Source organism: Oreochromis aureus, linkage group 7, assembly GCF_013358895.1.
Source record: "Oreochromis aureus strain Israel breed Guangdong linkage group 7, ZZ_aureus, whole genome shotgun sequence".
In the NCBI taxonomy this organism is placed as follows: Eukaryota; Metazoa; Chordata; class Actinopteri; order Cichliformes; family Cichlidae; genus Oreochromis; species Oreochromis aureus.
In genome coordinates this window covers 4,169,649-4,187,966 of record NC_052948.1, presented here as the reverse complement: position 1 = coordinate 4,187,966, position 18,318 = coordinate 4,169,649, and the positions used below count along the sequence as shown (strand labels likewise).

At 40.9% G+C, this 18,318-nt stretch overlaps 1 protein-coding gene across 1 annotated transcript in view; it reads left to right on the top strand.

The window, feature by feature from the left end:
• Nucleotides 1–18,318, top strand: part of LOC116312545 (neural-cadherin-like) — a gene marked incomplete at its 3' end in the record, with an annotated part of 71,934 nt that overhangs the window by 53,517 nt on the left and 99 nt on the right. Inside the window, exons 12-22 of the mRNA XM_039615808.1 lie at nt 1,435–1,602; nt 3,330–3,579; nt 4,140–4,267; nt 4,641–4,827; nt 7,610–7,753; nt 9,095–9,378; nt 9,854–11,462; nt 12,174–12,267; nt 13,079–13,263; nt 15,440–15,669; nt 16,154–16,431. Coding sequence (XP_039471742.1) covers nt 1,435–1,602; nt 3,330–3,579; nt 4,140–4,267; nt 4,641–4,827; nt 7,610–7,753; nt 9,095–9,378; nt 9,854–11,462; nt 12,174–12,267; nt 13,079–13,263; nt 15,440–15,669; nt 16,154–16,431 — 3,557 coding nt within the window. The remainder of the gene's footprint in view (nt 1–1,434; nt 1,603–3,329; nt 3,580–4,139; nt 4,268–4,640; nt 4,828–7,609; nt 7,754–9,094; nt 9,379–9,853; nt 11,463–12,173; nt 12,268–13,078; nt 13,264–15,439; nt 15,670–16,153; nt 16,432–18,318) is intronic.

Sequence of the window (18,318 nt, the reverse complement as noted above, 5' to 3'; positions counted from 1 at the left end):
TAATGTAAAAGCAGCAGCTGCTGGGTCTGTATTGGGCATCGCAGATTGCAATCTTTGTTCTTTGGTTTCAAGCTTTGGAAAAGAGTTGCATTACTTTACAAATACTAATTGGATTGTCCCACAAATAGAAAATCTAATACTGAACTTAAGGGAGATTGGTTTTTATCTGACCGCTGCAGCACAATAATAGAGTTGCCGGCCCTGATTTACATTGACAGAATAATGCAGCTGATAGTCGAAATGTTAAAGCTGAACGATTGAATTCGTGGTGAAATAATAGTGAACAATTTTTCATTTAAGCTCTGTAACTGTGACTTAGTCATTATTATGAAATACAATTATAATATGTGGGTAAAAGGACATATTTCTAAATGTTCTTCTTCTTCACTTTGGCGTGAGTGTAATTTTAATGTTACTCATTGTTTAATTTAGGTAAATGGACTCAAACACTCTAATGGCCTCTTTTCACTTTTTCTTGTGGTGTCCACTTTGATGAAATGCAGTCCCCAAGTCAAATTTACTCCCTTATGTCCTTGGAATTCAATTATGGCACAGTAACAAAAGGGTTTTTATGGAGTCGGAATTATGGCTTAATGTATTTTTCTATGGCTCATTCTGCTGCTTTTGTTGTTTTAGTCTAACTAAATGGTGTCCAAGTTTGGGTCTCCCAATTAGCTGATCGACAGCTGATCGCTGCTTGCATCTACTCGTGCAAAGACATGTCCGTATAAACGCTCCGATCTACACATGTTGTTCTTAGTGCTGCTGTGTTGCCAGAAACAGCTGTCCCCGCAGTCATGCAGAGGTCTAACTGTTCTCCTGAACATTAAGCAAAATATTAGACTTTGCTATGAAAAAACTTTTTATATCACAAAAATAGCTTGATTTGTACATTTTTGGACAGTGACACAATTTTCTGAATTTTGCTTTTGTATGCAAGCACAATGGAGTTTAAGAGAAACAATAATGAAACTTACTGTTCAAGGGGTTTAACAGAAATATGACGTTTTACCCAAGACAACAGGTGACTGTGTATAAGACTAACTGTAATTTCAAAGCAGTAAAGGAAACATGTTTGTAGACCCTTAAAACTTGGTGGAGTACAGACAAAAAACTGACAATTATGTCAGTGTCCAAACATTTTTGGACCAATATGTAATTAATAAAGGAGTAAATACATAATCAAAAAGGTGATGGTGGCTTCTGAAAGTTTTTAAAGCCACTTATAATGCAGCTAAAATGTCTGCACAGATAGATATAAACACGGAAACCTGCCATTGTGGTAGTTCCTGCTAACGGTGTCAACGGGGCCTCATTATCTCACTCAGACTCACAAGATTAAAGTAATATCCTACATGCCGTTCAGGGTAGTAATCATTTCAACATCAAATATGATGATAATTTTCCCCATTGAACTGTTCCCTTTGTTCGCAGCGGACCTATATTACAAGGGATATCATAGCAACTGATGGTGGGAACCGTAGCACTTCAGTGGAGCTGGCAGTCACCATCACCAATGTGAAGAACCAGCCTCCACAGTGGGAAAAAGAAAGCTACAGTGTTGTCATCCCTGAAAACACTGCCAGGGACACACCCATAGTGGTAAGGATGCAAGCAACTTCAATTTCTGTTACAATGTTTGTTTCCCTTTATCATTTATTATTATTATTTATTAATCTTATTATTTGCTGTTTGCGTTAGATGAATGCTTACTTACCTGAATCAGTGCAATTTGACAATTATTTAGACATTATGCTATCACTGAGCTTAAATATGCCTCAGAAGGTTCTTCAGTGCACTGAAAAACCTGTAAAAGAGTTCTAATGTGATGCTGTAGCAGAAAGATGACATTGAATCCCATGTGCTTAGCAAATTTTATGACACTAGACTTATTAAATTCATTGAAAATGTCTCCTCTGATGTGAAAAATTTATAGCTGTCAATCTGGGAAGGAAAAAAAGTCCTTTTGTTCAAGGTCTTCAAAAGGCAGTTCACTTCTTGGTAAGAGGTTATTTTAGGGCTCAGGCAGCAGGTTTGACTTTCATCCTACTCTATGTCTTTCTTAGATAATCAGTCATTGAAGCAAAAATTTAATCAGAATTTGACATAACCTGTGTTTCTTTCAGGCTGCTGACCCGTACTGCAGTCTGACCAAGTTCGTTTATAACCTGTCACATGTGAACAAATGTTACTTGACCAATCTCAAAGAAAAAAGTAGTTTAACATTTTAGGGAATATGCTGACTTGACACTTTCTTGACTGGGATGAGTAGACTGATAGCACTCAATCTCTGGGAGTTAGTTACAGAGCTGTATCCTGCAGCTAGTAAGCTTAGCTCAGCAAAAGAAGTGAAAAACAGCTAACCTGGCTCTGTCTAAAGTTAGAAAATGTGCCCATCAGCTCAGGGGTGGAGCTTAACTCTCAACACAGAGGGGACAGAACATTTTCAGGGGCTGATTTCTGATTAAGTGTTTATAATTAATTACTGTAAAATGGCTAATATATTCTGCCCAGTAATGGAATAAGAATTCAGAGACTAAAAAGTACTGAGATAACACAGTGAGACTACAAGTAAGAGTCACTCTACGAAACTACTCAAGTAAAAAACAGAAAAAACTTCATATTAAAAAAAGAAAATGTGACCATGAGCCTTTCACTACTATTTTTTTTAAATTATTCAGTTACTGATAGAAAGATATCGACAGATGGATGGATGGCTATACAAAAGCACACATGAAATTGTTAAACATGATTTCCTCCTAACCAGACATTTTAGTTAAGCCTGTTATGGACGACATGAATTATTAGACCTGCTGTCCTTCACAAACATTTTGGCTCTGTCCAAAACTACAAAATATGCTCACTACCATCTTTAAAACTAACTAATTAATATAGAATAATTTGCTTCTATGATTTGTCTAGAGATTTAAAAAGTCTAGCTGTAAGTGCTTAAATGCTTTAATTATTTCTTGGATTGACTCATTGACCTCATATTATTGAGCAGTGATGTAACTGTGAAATTAACAGGCATTCAGGGGACTCCTGAATGCCTGTACTCCTCAAAAAACATGTTTTTCCAAATTTGCATAGCAAGATTGTAGAATGATATTATATAAGCTGAGCGATCAGCTACATATCCATAAACTCGCTGACTTTTGTTTTCCTATTATGGGATGTTTGCTCATGATAGATGATAGATGTTTGCTCTATCATGAGATGTACGTATGCTTCACTTATCATTTTCTGCCTCAGGCGCTAGTCCTTACTGATTTGATGCCTAAAATCCAGGTTTTCAAGACAATCATGATGTAACTTCTGATGCTATTCAGACAGTCAAGGCAACGTCTCAGTTGGGTGACCCAAGAGTGACCTACAACCTCGAGGATGGGATGGTCCCTGAAACCAACATGCCCGTTCGTTTCTACCTCTCTCCCAACCGGGAAGATGGTTCTGCGTCCATTCTGGTGTCCGAGCCACTGGACTATGAGACCACACCATTTTTCTCTCTTCAGGTCCGGGCGCAAAATGTGGCTGCAGTGCCTCTTGCTGCTTTCACAAGAGTTTATGTGAATATTACAGGTACATGTCTTGCTTGATATAATTAATTGATTGAATAGATTTTACCATTACATCAGCAGACTTTATGGAAATTCTTGAATTGTATGTTTAGATTTAATTTAATTTATTTAATTGTGTTTGAGTCCATTTTAATTGGTATTATATTATATTATATTATATTTCAGATTAGATTAGATAGACTTTATTGTCATTTATACCAAGCAATACTGGTAATGTATATTTTGCACATGTAGCTTCAGAGATAAAAAAAAAAAGTAAACAAGCAGCACACTGGGGATAAATACACAATATAAAATTGGCACAGTATTAAAACCTATTTAAAAAGTAAAAATAGATTCTAATTACTTAAAAGAGGGATTACTTGGTCTCGCCTAAAGCGAAGTTATTCACCCCTATAGCTGCTGCAGTGAACGGTGTTGTTCTCTTGTTCTCATATTTCATTTCATTTCTGAGAAAATGAAATATCAGTGGTTACACTTTTGAGTGCAGAAAAAGGATATTGTGAGTGGTATTAGGAAATTAGCACATTGTCACTTTAACGATGTCATTTCTATCCTAAGACGTCAATGACAACGTGCCGTTTTTCACATCCTCCATCTACGAGGCCTCGGTGACCGAAGGAGCCCAGATAGGGACTTCAGTTCTGCAAGTATCCGCCCATGACAAAGACCTGGGCCTTAATGGAGAGGTTTGTGGTTATACACTTATGATCATTTTGTGAAGGTACGACAAAATGAACTGATTTTACAAAAATCTAGAGACTGCTGTTTCCCTGCTAAACCATCCACTTACACTACAAAGAGCATTATGTAACATCACACAACAATCCCACCAGCGTGGAAGCTTTTGTTCCACTGTTTTCAAAGTTTTGTTGAAGTGGGTTTGGGAGCTGTTTCATCAGCTGTCTCACTGATTGTGGCGATATTGGTTGAATGGAGCATATTGATTTGCTTAGCCCTCTTGACATTTTCAACTACAGAGCCTGTAACTTCTGCTGTTTCTGCAGGTTATTGCTTGAAAATGTACTTTAGCTTAATTTTCAAATTCCCTGTGCTCCACAGATCACTTACTCTCTGCTGAGTGACAGCAGTGGTGACCACAATCTGTTTCGTATCGACTCAGAACTTGGGATAATCTACACAGAAGCTGTCTTTGACCGTGAGGCCCGTAGCTCCTACTTACTGGAGGTTCAGTCAGAAGATGGCCAAGAGTCTGCTCGACCTGGGAAGAACAAACAGCCCAACACAGGTGAGAAATTTTAAGGATGAGTGACTGGATAGTTGGATGGGTAAAAAGTTTTTATCTAGACTTAATACTCTTGTCTAATTTCATTAAAGTAGTTTCATGTTTGGCTAATTCAAAATCTGAAGCAACTATTCTTGCACCGATGTATTATTGGCAACATAATAAATAAGCTCAAAAATATAATTAAATATATATATTGTGTGTTGTTGGGCAGTTCTGCTAACTTATCCAGTCTGTATTTATATGTATAAAATGGCTCACCGGTCTCTCCTCCCCTGTTTGTCTCGCCCTCCCTGCACGTTGTGGAGTTTTTCACCGGCATAAACACCTGTGAAAATAAAAGTAAAGGAGATAAAATAAACAAGTGTCTCTTCTAGTGCAGTTTTGTTACACTCAGATCTAAAAATCAAACCAGCAGACAGAAATATCCTGTTTCATCTCACTTGATGATGATGGATCAGTCTACCTGTTTAACACACACATTAATTTCAAAGCGTGCAAAAGTCCAAGCATGAACTGGTCTATGCACATCTCAAAAGGCACATAAACAGCCAGAGTGTTGGATATACTGTGTGGAGATGCAACATAAATCTAAAGCAAGGCAAATTAAATTTATTATAATTATCATCAATGTGGAAATGAGCTAAAAATCACTTTAATTAGTGAGCTATCAAATATTCCCCTTCATCATCATCATTCACTAACACAGCCCTAATTCTTTTGGGTCTTAGGCTGCAGGCTAGGGCCTCCATAGACTGGGTTTGTTCCGGATTGTTCTGGCCTGCCTCATAAATGCTTGATCGCAGTGGGATCTAGGGAGTTGGGAGGCCAAGTCAAAACTTTTGTCATATCCATGGGGAGTGGAGTGTGCAAGGTTTTCAACAATGTTTTCATGATGATTGGCATGTGTCAAAATAATATCTAAATGAATGGCAGGACCCCATGATTTCCCAGCACAGCACTGGATTGCATGGTTAGTGTTCAATTTACCTGAGTTTAATGCTGTAGCTGCTCGGGGCTGCACTAGCTGGCTAATTTGCTTATCATAACCCCTAGAGTTCACTAATTAAAATGTTATATTTGATTTGTTCTGTGCAAAAACTTGTTATGGCACACAGCCAAGAGAAGCAGGCACATAAATTCCACAAAAATCTGTAACTGTTACATTTTTTAGATTTTATTGTTGCACTTTCAGGGTCCTTCTAGGTGATTTTTTTTAACCTTTGGACAGATGTTGTTGGTTGTTTATTTCCTGAATGTTTTTTTAGAGTTAAAGTATCAAGCTGCTGTCTCTTGCTTTGTATTTAACAAAATTACTTGATGGGTTCAATCGACTCATCTGACTCTATACAAGAAAAAGCGTGTGTGCCAAAATGTCAAACTATTCCAGACAATTAAGTCAATTGAGAATCCAGCTTTGTGTAATTACTCTTTTGTTATAATGACATAAATAATTAGCGACAGCTACTTCCGATTCATTGTGTCCCTGTGCCTTAAATTGATGCAAAAATATGTTGGTTTTTTTTTTACTGCTGTGGCATTCCGAGAAACTTTATAACTTGGCAGAGTTAACTTTAGGGTGACCTCTGCCCCGGACTGATGTTCAATTCATAAAAAGCGGCATTGTTCTTTCCCTATATGCCTACAGGGCAATACTGAAACTCTGTAACTCTAAACTGTGAGGAGTGCTTCCTCTGTGCACTGTGTTTTAAAAAGGCTGCATTGGCAATACATTCATTTACACCTTGGGATTGACTTTGAAAAGTGAATTTTAATTTGATTTATTCTACTGCCATGACCAGACAGCAACACTCTCTTCCATGTGAAAATAGCTCAGAGATTTCTTCCAACTCTCTTTCTTGTAGCAATCCCTTATTTCTTCCCCCTTTTTAACTTTCTCGTTTCACAATTTAACCAGAAAGGCCTTTGTTTGCTTACCTTGTTCACCGCGTGACATTTCCGCAGTAATAAAATCTCTGTGTTTAGAATGAAGTCCTATGACATTTGTATTTAGACGGGGGTATTTGCCTCTGTTTGTGAAGGAGGTGTTAGGAGTGCCGGGTGGTGTTTTGGAGTAGCAAAACCCTCTCTTCAGGTTGCCAGGGCTGCTTAGCATTTGCGATGAGCCTTAGTTGTGTCTACATATCTACCGCATCCAGAAGGGCTCATCTCCCCTGCAAACATTACCTGTCTCTCTGTTACCCCCGGGATGCACCAAACGGAGGAGACAAATGCAAAAACAAGCCAAGAAAATAAAGCCACATTCCGCCATCTTTTACTGCGGCACCTCCAAATTAACATGTCACCCATGTGCTCTGTGAGCAGATAATTTACTCTTTTTAACTAAAGGAATAAACAATGTAATGAGGAGCCCACAGATAAGACACAAACACTTGTCATCTTATAAATATTTAACCTTCCTAGTTATCTGCACTCGGTTAAAAAAAAAAAAAAAGTAGCTCGTTGACGAGGTTTAGCCCCATTATTGTTATTCTTTCTCTTCAGAGCCGTCCCCCCTGTAAAAAGAATAAACTCTTGACAAAATGAATAATTCATGTAATTTACAGCAGATCTTTGTGAGCAATGTTTTGTCTAATTTATACGTCATTGAGCAACATTGTGCTGGGTTAAGTACCTCTTCCCCACTAAATAGTGACAATGAATTGTAGAATCAATAAACAGATGGAATGAGAGTAACACACTTACAGTAGTGGTTCGAGTATGTGTCTGTGGAAGCCGTGCGTGCCGTGTCGTTTAATCTTCTGCCATTCTGTCATTCTTGCAGACACAGCGTATGTGAGAGTTTTCATCAGCGACGTCAACGACAACAAGCCGGTGTTTGCTCAGCGACTGTATGAAGTCGGCGTTGATGAGAATGCAGATGTGGGCCTGGCTGTTGTCACTGTTAGCGCTAATGACGAGGATGAAGGTAAGTTTGAAATGACAGCAGAACGATTGAGTCTCGTTGCATTTTTACTGATTCCACTTTCTAGAAATAAAGGTTAAAGACGCTAGCCAACCACAACAATATTTTATATTATATTTAGGGTGGGGTTTTTTTGGGGGGGGGGTGAGAAAGAGAGAGAGAGATTTCCAGTTTGCAATTTGGCCAGGCTCTTTCTGCGAACAGCAAAAGTACTTCAGATAGTTCCTCATTTGTAGCAGTATTCATAAAGTTACCCTGTGGGCAGTCCTTTCCAATCTGGTCTGAGCTCTGCTGAAATCATGCTGCTGAAATCAAGCAGTGTTCTAGATTTAGTAGTCATTTAAGTGCTCAGTAATGCACTGTGGCACATATGTTCCAAAAAGAGTGACACGCTCCCACACAGTGGGTGGGTGGGATTTAAGCAATAAAGCGGTTGCTCATCCTCTGTATAGCAGTAGCCTAAGATCCCTTTATCAGACATGTTTAGGTCCGTTAATCAAGTATTTATGGGGAGCGGGGGTGCAGCTTAGGCTGGGCTGCAGCACTAATGATGAATAGCTGTGGAATAACTCCAACCACCAACATTAAAGTTACAATACTGTTGCACTTGCGCCTAAGAGGCTCTACTCAATCTGTCTTGTTTAAAAACTCCACCCTGAGTTTGACCGCAATAAGCCTACCAGGGCCCTGTGGGAGACAGGGAGCACTTTGTCAGTAAGGGTTGTGTTAATAGTACAGATTAGTGTATTTACATGGGATTGAAGCTACTTTAACCCAACAAAATGATTGAAAGCAAAGACTGTACATTCCAGGGGATTATCTTAAATATTCCAGTATTAAACCACCATACCGGGTGGTGACCATAGAGACACAGCACATAGCTTCAGATATTGACTTCCTTGCCACTAAACTACAACCCTCCCCCCATCCTCTCCCAGGCCTCACAATCATTCCCTAGGGAGAACTATCAGAGCGCATTATGCTGCTTTTCGCTCTCATGTTCCCTTTTACTTTTTTCGACACTCTTTTTTTAATTAGTATCTGATTAAAGCCAGGGAGACGAGGTACAAAGTTTCCATTTAATTAAGTAATCAAAAGAAGAAAGGAAGACATGAAAACCTACTAATAGTCAGGTCTTAGAGGAAATGAGGTGTAATACCCTTGCGGTTACACCCTTTTGTTTTTGGAGGAATGCAACAACAAATGAAAAGGGACAATAGTGAGGTATCAGCATGCAGAGATTTAAGAAATAATGACATGAACAAAACCCACTGTGAATTCTGCTACATTGTTAAAATGATACTAAACACATTTCCAAACATGCATTTTTAATTTCTGCCGCAGGGGCCAACGCCAAGCTGCGCTACCAGATAACATCTGGCAACAAAGGTGGTGTGTTTGACATCGAGCCAGAGGTTGGGACAATCTTTATTGCACAGCCATTGGACTATGAGCAGCAGAAGAGGTACAAGCTTCTGATTCTCGCCTCAGATGGGAAATGGGAAGATTACGCTGCGGTGGTAGTTACTGTGGTTAATAAGAATGATGAGGCGCCTGTGTTTTCCATGAATGAGTACTACGGATCTGTCACAGAGGAGCTTGATGGGTCACCTGTGTTTGTATTACAGGTACGAGGCTACACGCATACTGTGCTTCTTTCAGTAATTACTGTAATTTAAGCATCTGTAATAATCTTTAAAACACCGCCTTCTTAGTGTGGCCATAGCTGCGGCTAAGTAATGCTCACAATTTTAAAATGTGACATGTTATTTCAGTTTATCTACTGTTAGTGCTTTACCCTAGCTTAAAACGTTCTAGAAATTTCATTTAAGTTACAGAGATAGATGTTGTGTGGGGATATTCAGCAGTGCAGCTGTCAGACTTACTCCGAGGCCAGATGTAAGAAACATGCCTGATCAGAGCTTATTGCTTTAATTTGGGTGGTCAGGGAAAAGTGCAAACACTTAAATGGGCTGTCTAAAAAAATCCGAAAGCAAAGAAGTCTTGGGTGACGGCTGAGGTGAGATAAGAGGAAGCAGTAATTTGGGGTTGACTGGATGAATGAATATCCATTTTCTCAGGAAGTTGTCTTTATCTCTGCAGGTGACAGCTACTGACCCAGACAAAGATGCAGACCAGGGTGCCATACGGTATTCCATTCATGGCCAAGGGGCGGAGTCACACTTCATGATCAACGACATCACGGGGGAGATGTACGCCCAGCGCACCCTGGACAGAGAAGAGCGTGCTGTCTGGCGCTTTGTTGTCATGGCAACTGACGAAGAGGGCGAGGGACTTACCGGCTTTACGGATGTTATCATCAACGTGTGGGACATCAATGACAACGCCCCCACTTTTTCATGTGCGCCTGATAACTGCCACAGCAGTGTAGCTGAGAACTCCCCTCCTGGAACATTAGTTGTGGAGATGATGGCTGTAGACCTTGATGATGCAGCCGTAGGCCAAAATGCAATCCTCACCTACAAAATCACGGAGAATTCACAAAACGCAGACAGTGTAGATCTTTTCATTATTGATTCCAGCACTGGGACCATCTCTGTGGCAGCAGAGGGGCTGGATCGTGAGCGTGCCGACACACACCATGTGGTGGTAGAGGCTAGGGATGGTGGCGGCATGACGGGTACAGCTACCGTCACTATAGTGGTGACGGACATCAACGACCACGTGCCAAAGTTTAGAGAGGACTGGTGCGGTGCTCGTGTACCTGAGAGCACAAATGAAGATGCTCCTATCCTGGAGCTGAGTGCTGTGGATCCTGATGCCGGCTCATACGGACATTTGGCCTTCAGTGTGATGGCAGGAGACTCTGAGCAGAGATTCTACATGGTTAGCCACAGACTGGAGCAGAGGGGCACTCTGAGGCTGAAGAAAAAGCTGGACTTTGAGCAGCCAGGGGAGCAGAGGTTTAACCTCACCATCAAAGTGGAGGACACTGACTTTTCCAGCCACATCCATTGTCTGGTTCTGGTGGAGGACGAGAATGATAATGCCCCTGTTTTTACCCCAGGCTCGTATCTGCTGTCTCCTTTGCCTGAGGATGTAACTGAAGGAACCAGCGTCATCCAGGTTGTGGCCTCTGACTCTGACTCTGGTCCAAATGGTGACATTTCGTACAGTATTCTCCCCGAGTCGGACCCGTATGGACATTTTGCAGTCAGCGGTGCAGGTGTGGTCACAGTCGCTAGGCCGCTGGATCGAGAGACAGTGGCAGGTTATGAGCTGGTCGTCATGGCGACAGACCGGGGTACCCCGCCGTTGAGTGGCAGTGTCACGGTCCGCTTGCCATTGCTAGATGTGAATGACAACGGGCCAGAGCTGGAGACAGCCTACATTCCCATGCTGTGGGAGAACAGTCCAGTGCCTCAAGTGGTCTGGCTCAATAGGAGCTCAACTCTTCTGTATGTCACTGACAAAGACTCCCCAGAGCAAGGGCCTCCTTTTTATCTTTCCCTGCCCTCCGTGTACTCTACTGACTTCCACCTACAGGACCATGGGAATGGCTCTGCCACGCTCACCGCTCTGCGGAGATTCGACAGAGAAAGGCAGAGTGAGTTCCACTTGCCTGTTATTATGATTGACAGCGGCGAGCCACCGATGACAGCCACAAACACTCTCACCATCACTATTGGCGATCATAATGATAACGCCCATCAGGCAGGAGAGAAAGATGTCTACGTGCATAGCTACAAGGGTGAGTTGCTTGTTCTCTTCTTTTTGCCCCTGATTTTTTTTTTTTTTTTTTACAGCGCAAGGAGAGCTTGAGTCAAGAGGGAAAACTGAGGCTACAGCTCTAGGGGAAAGTTTTCACCACCATACGTGCTTGGAGTAGTCTGGAATTCATAATTGCTTTCTTTCTATTACATTCTAGCAGTGTTTTCTTATGGTAATGTCATTGTCACATCCTTTCTCAAGCTCCCAGCAGAGTCTTCCCCTGCCAACCCTATGCCTAAAGCTCATCTGAACATCACAATATGATAAGAATCATGATTCTTATTTCTTTATAGTGTTTCTACCCTCCAGGTAAGTTGGTTAGGCACATTGGCTTGTTAGTGTTTTGATCACACACTCAGCTACATGACATTTTTGGTAATTGTGGAAAACAGGAGCACCGTGACTCATCCAGGCTGCCATTGTTTACCCAGCTGCAGTACTCTGGCACTGCAGGTCGATAATAACATAATCCATACTGAGATAGCCTCGCTTCCTTAAGCTCCACGCTCTCTGAAGTGGAGCACTGAGAGCCTATTCATTCCAGCAGTGGGACTCCACAGTTATGAGCATAATAAGTAGAACAGAACACAAGGATGCAAGATAAGGAGAAGAGAGGGACGAAAAAGATAAGTGTTGGCATCAGCAGATTCTGTCCAGACTGAGTCAGTGTGTGTGTGTTTACCTTGAACAGGAAGGATAGCGAATGCAGCACTGGGGAAGGTGTATGCCCCAGATCCAGATGACTGGGACAACAAAACCTACACTCTGGAGACGAGTGCAGCTAAGTAAGAGCTCACTGTTAAATGCATCTAATGTTGTCTGAAAACGTGCTGATCTCCCAGTGTGTAGCAGTGGTACAAGTGCTAACGTGATAATGTATCAGAAGAACTGCCAAACTGTAAAATAAAGAGGATGTGGGCTGAAGGAAATACTGTAGGCGCATTGCTAACAAGGGCCCGTCTTACAGTTTTTCCTAATCCTCCTAATCTTATTTCCTTGGCCTCTAATGCAAGCTGTGAGTTTTGACAGGCTTTAATCATTGCCATCATCACTGATTGATATTCTGGAATATACAATCAGATTAAAAAACAGCCCCACCAAAAAAACCTAAGCAATCCTGATCCACCTGTGTTATGTTCCTTAGATGAAACAGCCCTTCTTACTAGGCTGTTTCGTAGGAACCTTGCAGAACCGTGCATTTATTCAGTATTCACACCCTTAAGATCAGATTAGAAATACCAATTGCATATTTGTTTTATTCATATAACAAATTTTGACAGTTACCATGACAACTATCAAGCCCTTTTAAGAGTTTTTTGAGCAGAAACATTTTCCTTTCTCGTCTGTCTTTTTTCCTGGCAGTTTTTGTTTATCTGTTTCTCTGAGTTTTTTGTTTTTTAACATTAATTTGCATTCACTTCCTGTTGGAGTGAGCCCACTGACCAATTTTCTACATGTCCGTCTGCCATCTGTTTCGTAAATATCTTTCAGACAGGAGCTAAGAAACAAAAGAAACCCTGCTTTTAAATGTCTCTTTCTCTCATTTTATACTGAAGCAACAGTTTCCTACTTTACAGCTTTTCTTTGTTTCTTCAGGTACTTCAGTGTGGACCAGAGCTCAGGAGAGCTCAGCCTGCGACAGAACGTTCCAGGTGGCAGCTACTGGCTGAGGGTTGAGGTGTCTGATGGCGTGTGGCCTGATGTAATCTCAGGAGTCAGAGTTCATGTCTGGGAGCTGGAGGAAAAGGCCATCCTATCGTCTGCCTCACTGCGTTTGACTGGTAGCATTTGCACAAACACTGACTTAACTGTTGGCATGAATGCTGTGGGTTAATTTTGAATCCCTGGGTGCCTTCAGCACAGCAGGTAGACATGTGTTGCACTTTGTTTTGCCCGTTTCATCAGTACAGCGTGTGATCAAAATGTTCCACCTTTAAAAAAATCAAAGCACATAGCTGATTCAAATTGAGTTGCTCTAACCTCATAGGTAGTCTGTTTGGGCAGCACCACATCGCTTCTAGCACGGCTGCTCTTTTAATATCACTCTGTTGTGAGCATTTGCTTTTGTGCATTAATGATGTGTACTGGATCTCCTACAGTTTATTATAACTGCGTCCTTCCAATTTTATTTTCAAAATTCATTTTGGGGAAGTGGTCCAAGTCACAGGGAGGCAAATGTAGCAAATCTGAGAAACAAACATGTCACTATGGCAAAAAGAGAAAAATAGATGGCATAACACAGCTGCAGAAGTTCAAGTGTAACAATTATAATTTCCATATGGAAAAGTTCCAATTTTTGTTACACAATACCATGAATGTTGAAACATTTAAGAGCATTTTACTTTTACCTACCAAAGTTATTTTAGTTTTGTGTTTCTTAACCTTTTATTCTTATTTCATTTTGATTTTTTTCTGTTTCCAAAGAAGATTTCGTCATTTAAGCTCAGTTTTTTATTGTTTAAAATAATTTGTTTTAGTTTATTAGTTTTTTTATTTACTTTTGCATGGAAGGCAGTTTGCTCTCAGGCTCTCATTAGACATCCAAAAAAGCTTCATCAGACATGTTGTGATAAAATTCCATGAAACTAACAAATACTAAAACTCTTTCAACTATATTTATTTTTTTTAATTAGTTTTCCACCCTTCACAACCTCATTTCAGTTAGTTTTGTTTTTCAAGAGTGTAGTTTTTATAGTCCCACATGTTGGAAACTTTGTAGTCCTCTGCATTTAACCCATTCACTCAGTGAAGCAGTGGGCAGCTACCAATCCAGCGCCCGGGGAGCAGTGTGTAGAGACGGTACCTTGCTCAAGGGTACCTCAGGGTAGCTGTTCAGTGGATTTGAACCCACGACCTTCCGATCACAGGCTTAATGGTTATCCTCAACCTAAAGATGAAGTTGAGGATTTTTCTCTGGCCAGCTCTAGCACATACTAGGGACAGGATCTGAACTTTGAGAGAGCAAGCTAACAATATCTGCCACACTAAAGGCAATATGGTAATGCCCAAGGAGACTAACTATAATGGGAGGTTGGCTAAACTGGAAACCCTTATAAGGTTTTTGATTTCGGGCAGAGTAACTGAACATTTGATTGCACCTTGTACGTGACCCCAGGACTATAAGTAAAAAAAAAGTTATATAACAATAAGTTTTCAATTGAATTCTTGTTCTCAGTCATCCTCCGCAGACAAAAAAAAGCGTGCTCTTTGTTGTTGCTGTTAAATTCTTGTTCGAGGCTGATGTTGAAAAAGACAGCATCTCCCACAGGCAAGAATAAATTGGTACTTTTCATTGAATGATTATCAGGTTGTCAATCCAGTTAACACAAAAATAATATGCTGTCAAAAGAATTTTCTATACTTGCATTATTTAACATTTCTAAGCATTGTAAAGCAACCATTCATACTGCTTGTTGATAATCGTTTCCTCCTCCTTCTTCAACACTCTAAAGTTTATGTCAGAGTGTTCATTTTTTTGACAGTCTCTCAGAGTACATCTGAGTTATAAAGGTCAGTTTGGAAGTGTCAGGTAAAGTCCTTGACATTTAAAAAGTCATTCAGCAAACGGAGTCAAAGGCTGTTATGGATGCCTCTGATTCCAGGTTGTTATCATTTTTGGGAGATTAAAGGTGACTGCTTGCATTCTCCACATATCACTGGAAGGTGAAACCCCAAATGTGATTGGCTTTCCAGTCATTAAAATATCCTGTTCGAGACAGTTTGTCAAGACTCTAACATTGTTTCGGTGAAAAAGTAAACAATTTGTGTTATGTGCATCATGATTCATTTGCCTTACGGATGACTCAGAATGGAAATAGGATCAATAGAGAAGGATGTTCGGCTACGTCTCATGCTAATAGAATCAGGAACTTGGTAGACTTTGATCAACTCTGTAGTTGTCATTGACAAGTCAGTAGTTCTTATTTCACGAACCTCCCTTCTCTTTGTCTCCTGAAGGCATTACAGCAAAAGATTTTATCGACTCTCGTGTCGAGGGGAAGAGTCGGCTCGAGGCGTTTTGGGACTTCCTGTCTGAAACCTTGTCCGTCAGACCAGGGAGTATCAACGTTTTTAGCATCGCGGACAGAGACGAAAAAACTGTGGACATCCATTTCTATGTGCTAACTGATAATGGCTACCTGCGCCCAGAGAAACTGCATGGTGTCCTCGCCGCACATAAAAAGAAGGTACATATGCTATCATGTAGGATAGATAGTCATCGGTGCTCGTATATCAAGTGATACACTCGGGGGGTTCGAGGGAAACAGATAGCAGCTTTTTATCTGCCCTTTGATTTTCACACCAACTTTGTGTCTGTTTACTGCCTGCCCCTGTCATGTCTCTTTGTCTCTCCCATTTACTTGTTGTCTTTGTCTTGCCCTCTTTCTTCCATGTGTTCATTATGCATCGCTGTGATTCATCTGTCATACCCAATGACATATCATGATTCTTTAACAGTAGCCAGTGAGAATATTAAAATATTTATGATGAGGGCCTTGCCTTGCTCTTTTGCATTTCTCGTGAAGCTGTTTTGTTTCGCCAAGTGTAAATCAGCGTGTCCCGCGGGCCACCGGCATCGGTGATACAAATCCCTGTTATCTTCAGCCACAATTATTGTAATTCTTGTTTTTGTCTCACTCATCTGCTGCGCTCTTCCTTTCCTGTCTGCAGCTGCAGTCAGTATTGCGTGCAAATGTGCACCAGGTGCAAGTAGATGAGTGCGTGCACACCGATTGCAAGACATCCGGTGGCTGCTCCACACAGTTAAGCATCAGTGACTCATCCACCTTGATAGACTCGGGTGCTTTATCCCTGGTCTCAGTGAAAGTAACATCCTTGGCTGTGTGTGGCTGCGCTGCCAGAGAAATGACCCATCAACGCTGCTCTTCCTACTCCAGTAACCCCTGCCTTAATGGGGGAACCTGCATCGACACTCAGAACGGATACAGGTGAGAGGCATTTCTGCAGTTATAAAGAACTTAAGATGAAATAGGCTCTTAAAAGATATTTAACGGAAATAAGAGCAGCAGTCTTCTTTCTAGTCCCAGTAGATTTGCTGTTAGAGTGATACCTTGGAAATTGAGCCCAGAATTACTGTGGGTCCCTTGTGAAAAAAATCTTCTTCAGCTGCAACGAAAAGAACTAAAAGTCTTGAGGAGCTCGGCTGTATTGTTAGCTAAATCTGCAGTTACATCATTTTTTTAAAGGCTTGCCTTTGTACCGTGGAATCAATGTTTGAGTGTGTGCACATGATTTTGCAAACTCAAGTATGAGTTTATCATGCCAGGATTTTGAAATGAGGTGTGTATCCCTAAAGCCTGTTATTGAAATTTTTAAAGTTCTTGCACGTCATGTTTTGCAAATAATGAGTCTAACCTCGGTATCAAGGTTATAGACCTGTACTTTGAATTTAACTTTATATATGGATAAATGTCTGCAGTCAATATTCAGGACTTCAACTGTATAGGTCTCTGTGGGCATATATCACCGAAGAAACAGCATGCACTTTGTTTCATGTACATACTTATGTTTGGATTAAAAAATATATATATAGGGCAAGGGGATTAACCCTTCCCCCTCTATGCTCACAACTTCTTAAAATTTCAGTTAGCATGCAACTTCGTCAACAGCAGCATGTACATATTTTTTTCCTTGTATCTTTAAATTGTCTCTGCTCCACTTGATCTGTATATTGCTGCAAGGAGCCTTTGTTCTGTAAGAAGAGTATCTCCCTGTTTGTGTCATATATGCCCTCCTGTGAATGCAGTCCAGCCATAAAGAATCCAATTTCTGCTTCTATTCTCTGTCAAAGGAGCTTAACAGGAAACCTCAGACAGCAGCTGATCAGATATTGTCAGTCAGAAGTAAGAAAAACATGCCATGCACCTCCTGATTTGGACTGGCACGGCTCTCGTGAAGAAACTGTGGACGAGCGAGGTGCACTGTGCTTTGCGTGTGCATATGTATGCATAAGGCTACACTCTGCCTAAGCCGCCCCTTTTGCTGCATATGGATCAGTATTCCTGACATGTGTTGCCCCTCTGCAGAATAAACAGCAATGGGAGAAACATCCCTTAACAGTCTCAGTACACACAGCTTTCCTCAGACACCGCATGAAAATAGATGGCTTTGACATTATCAGCAAAGCCAGCTTGTCTCACATGCCTGCAGTGGAGAGGACAGGATGAGATCAACTGGTCCCCTCAATCCCCACCATCAAAAATGGGCTGTTTTTCTTTACTACATGTATCTTTGTATGGCATTTATGTATGATTATTTATGTTTAACACTGCGGTCTCATAAACAGAGTCGGGAAAATCATAAAACACTCAAGTCCTAATCAGAGTGGATAACTACAAGAAGAAGCATTTGCACAGTTATCAGCCAGTGTGTAATACCTTAAGACAAAATCTGTGGTGCTTCGACACATAGAAAAGTGAGAGAAATGGAAATAATTATCTTCCAACAAAGGAAATGTGATGTGCTGAGCAGGAACTCCCTCCAGAGGGTTCAGCTCAGACAGCTGTGATAGATAAAGAATAGATCAGAGTAATGTTGTGTTCATAGCTAATTGATTTAATGTGGAGTTGAACATTTAGGGCTTCGTGGCTAATGCATGCAATTTGAAAAAGCGCTTTCCCAGCTGTCTGTTGACAGCCAGCGTGTTAGAGCAAAGTCAAACCTCTGTCTGCGTGAATCAACAAAGCTGTCACGTATGCCGGAGAAAAGTCGCCATGCACTTATCCAGAGATTGGACAGCGTGAAGATTTCTCCGAACTCAAAACTGAATGACACTGATTGTTTCTTTCCCCTTGTTTTCCCTTGATTTTCCTCAC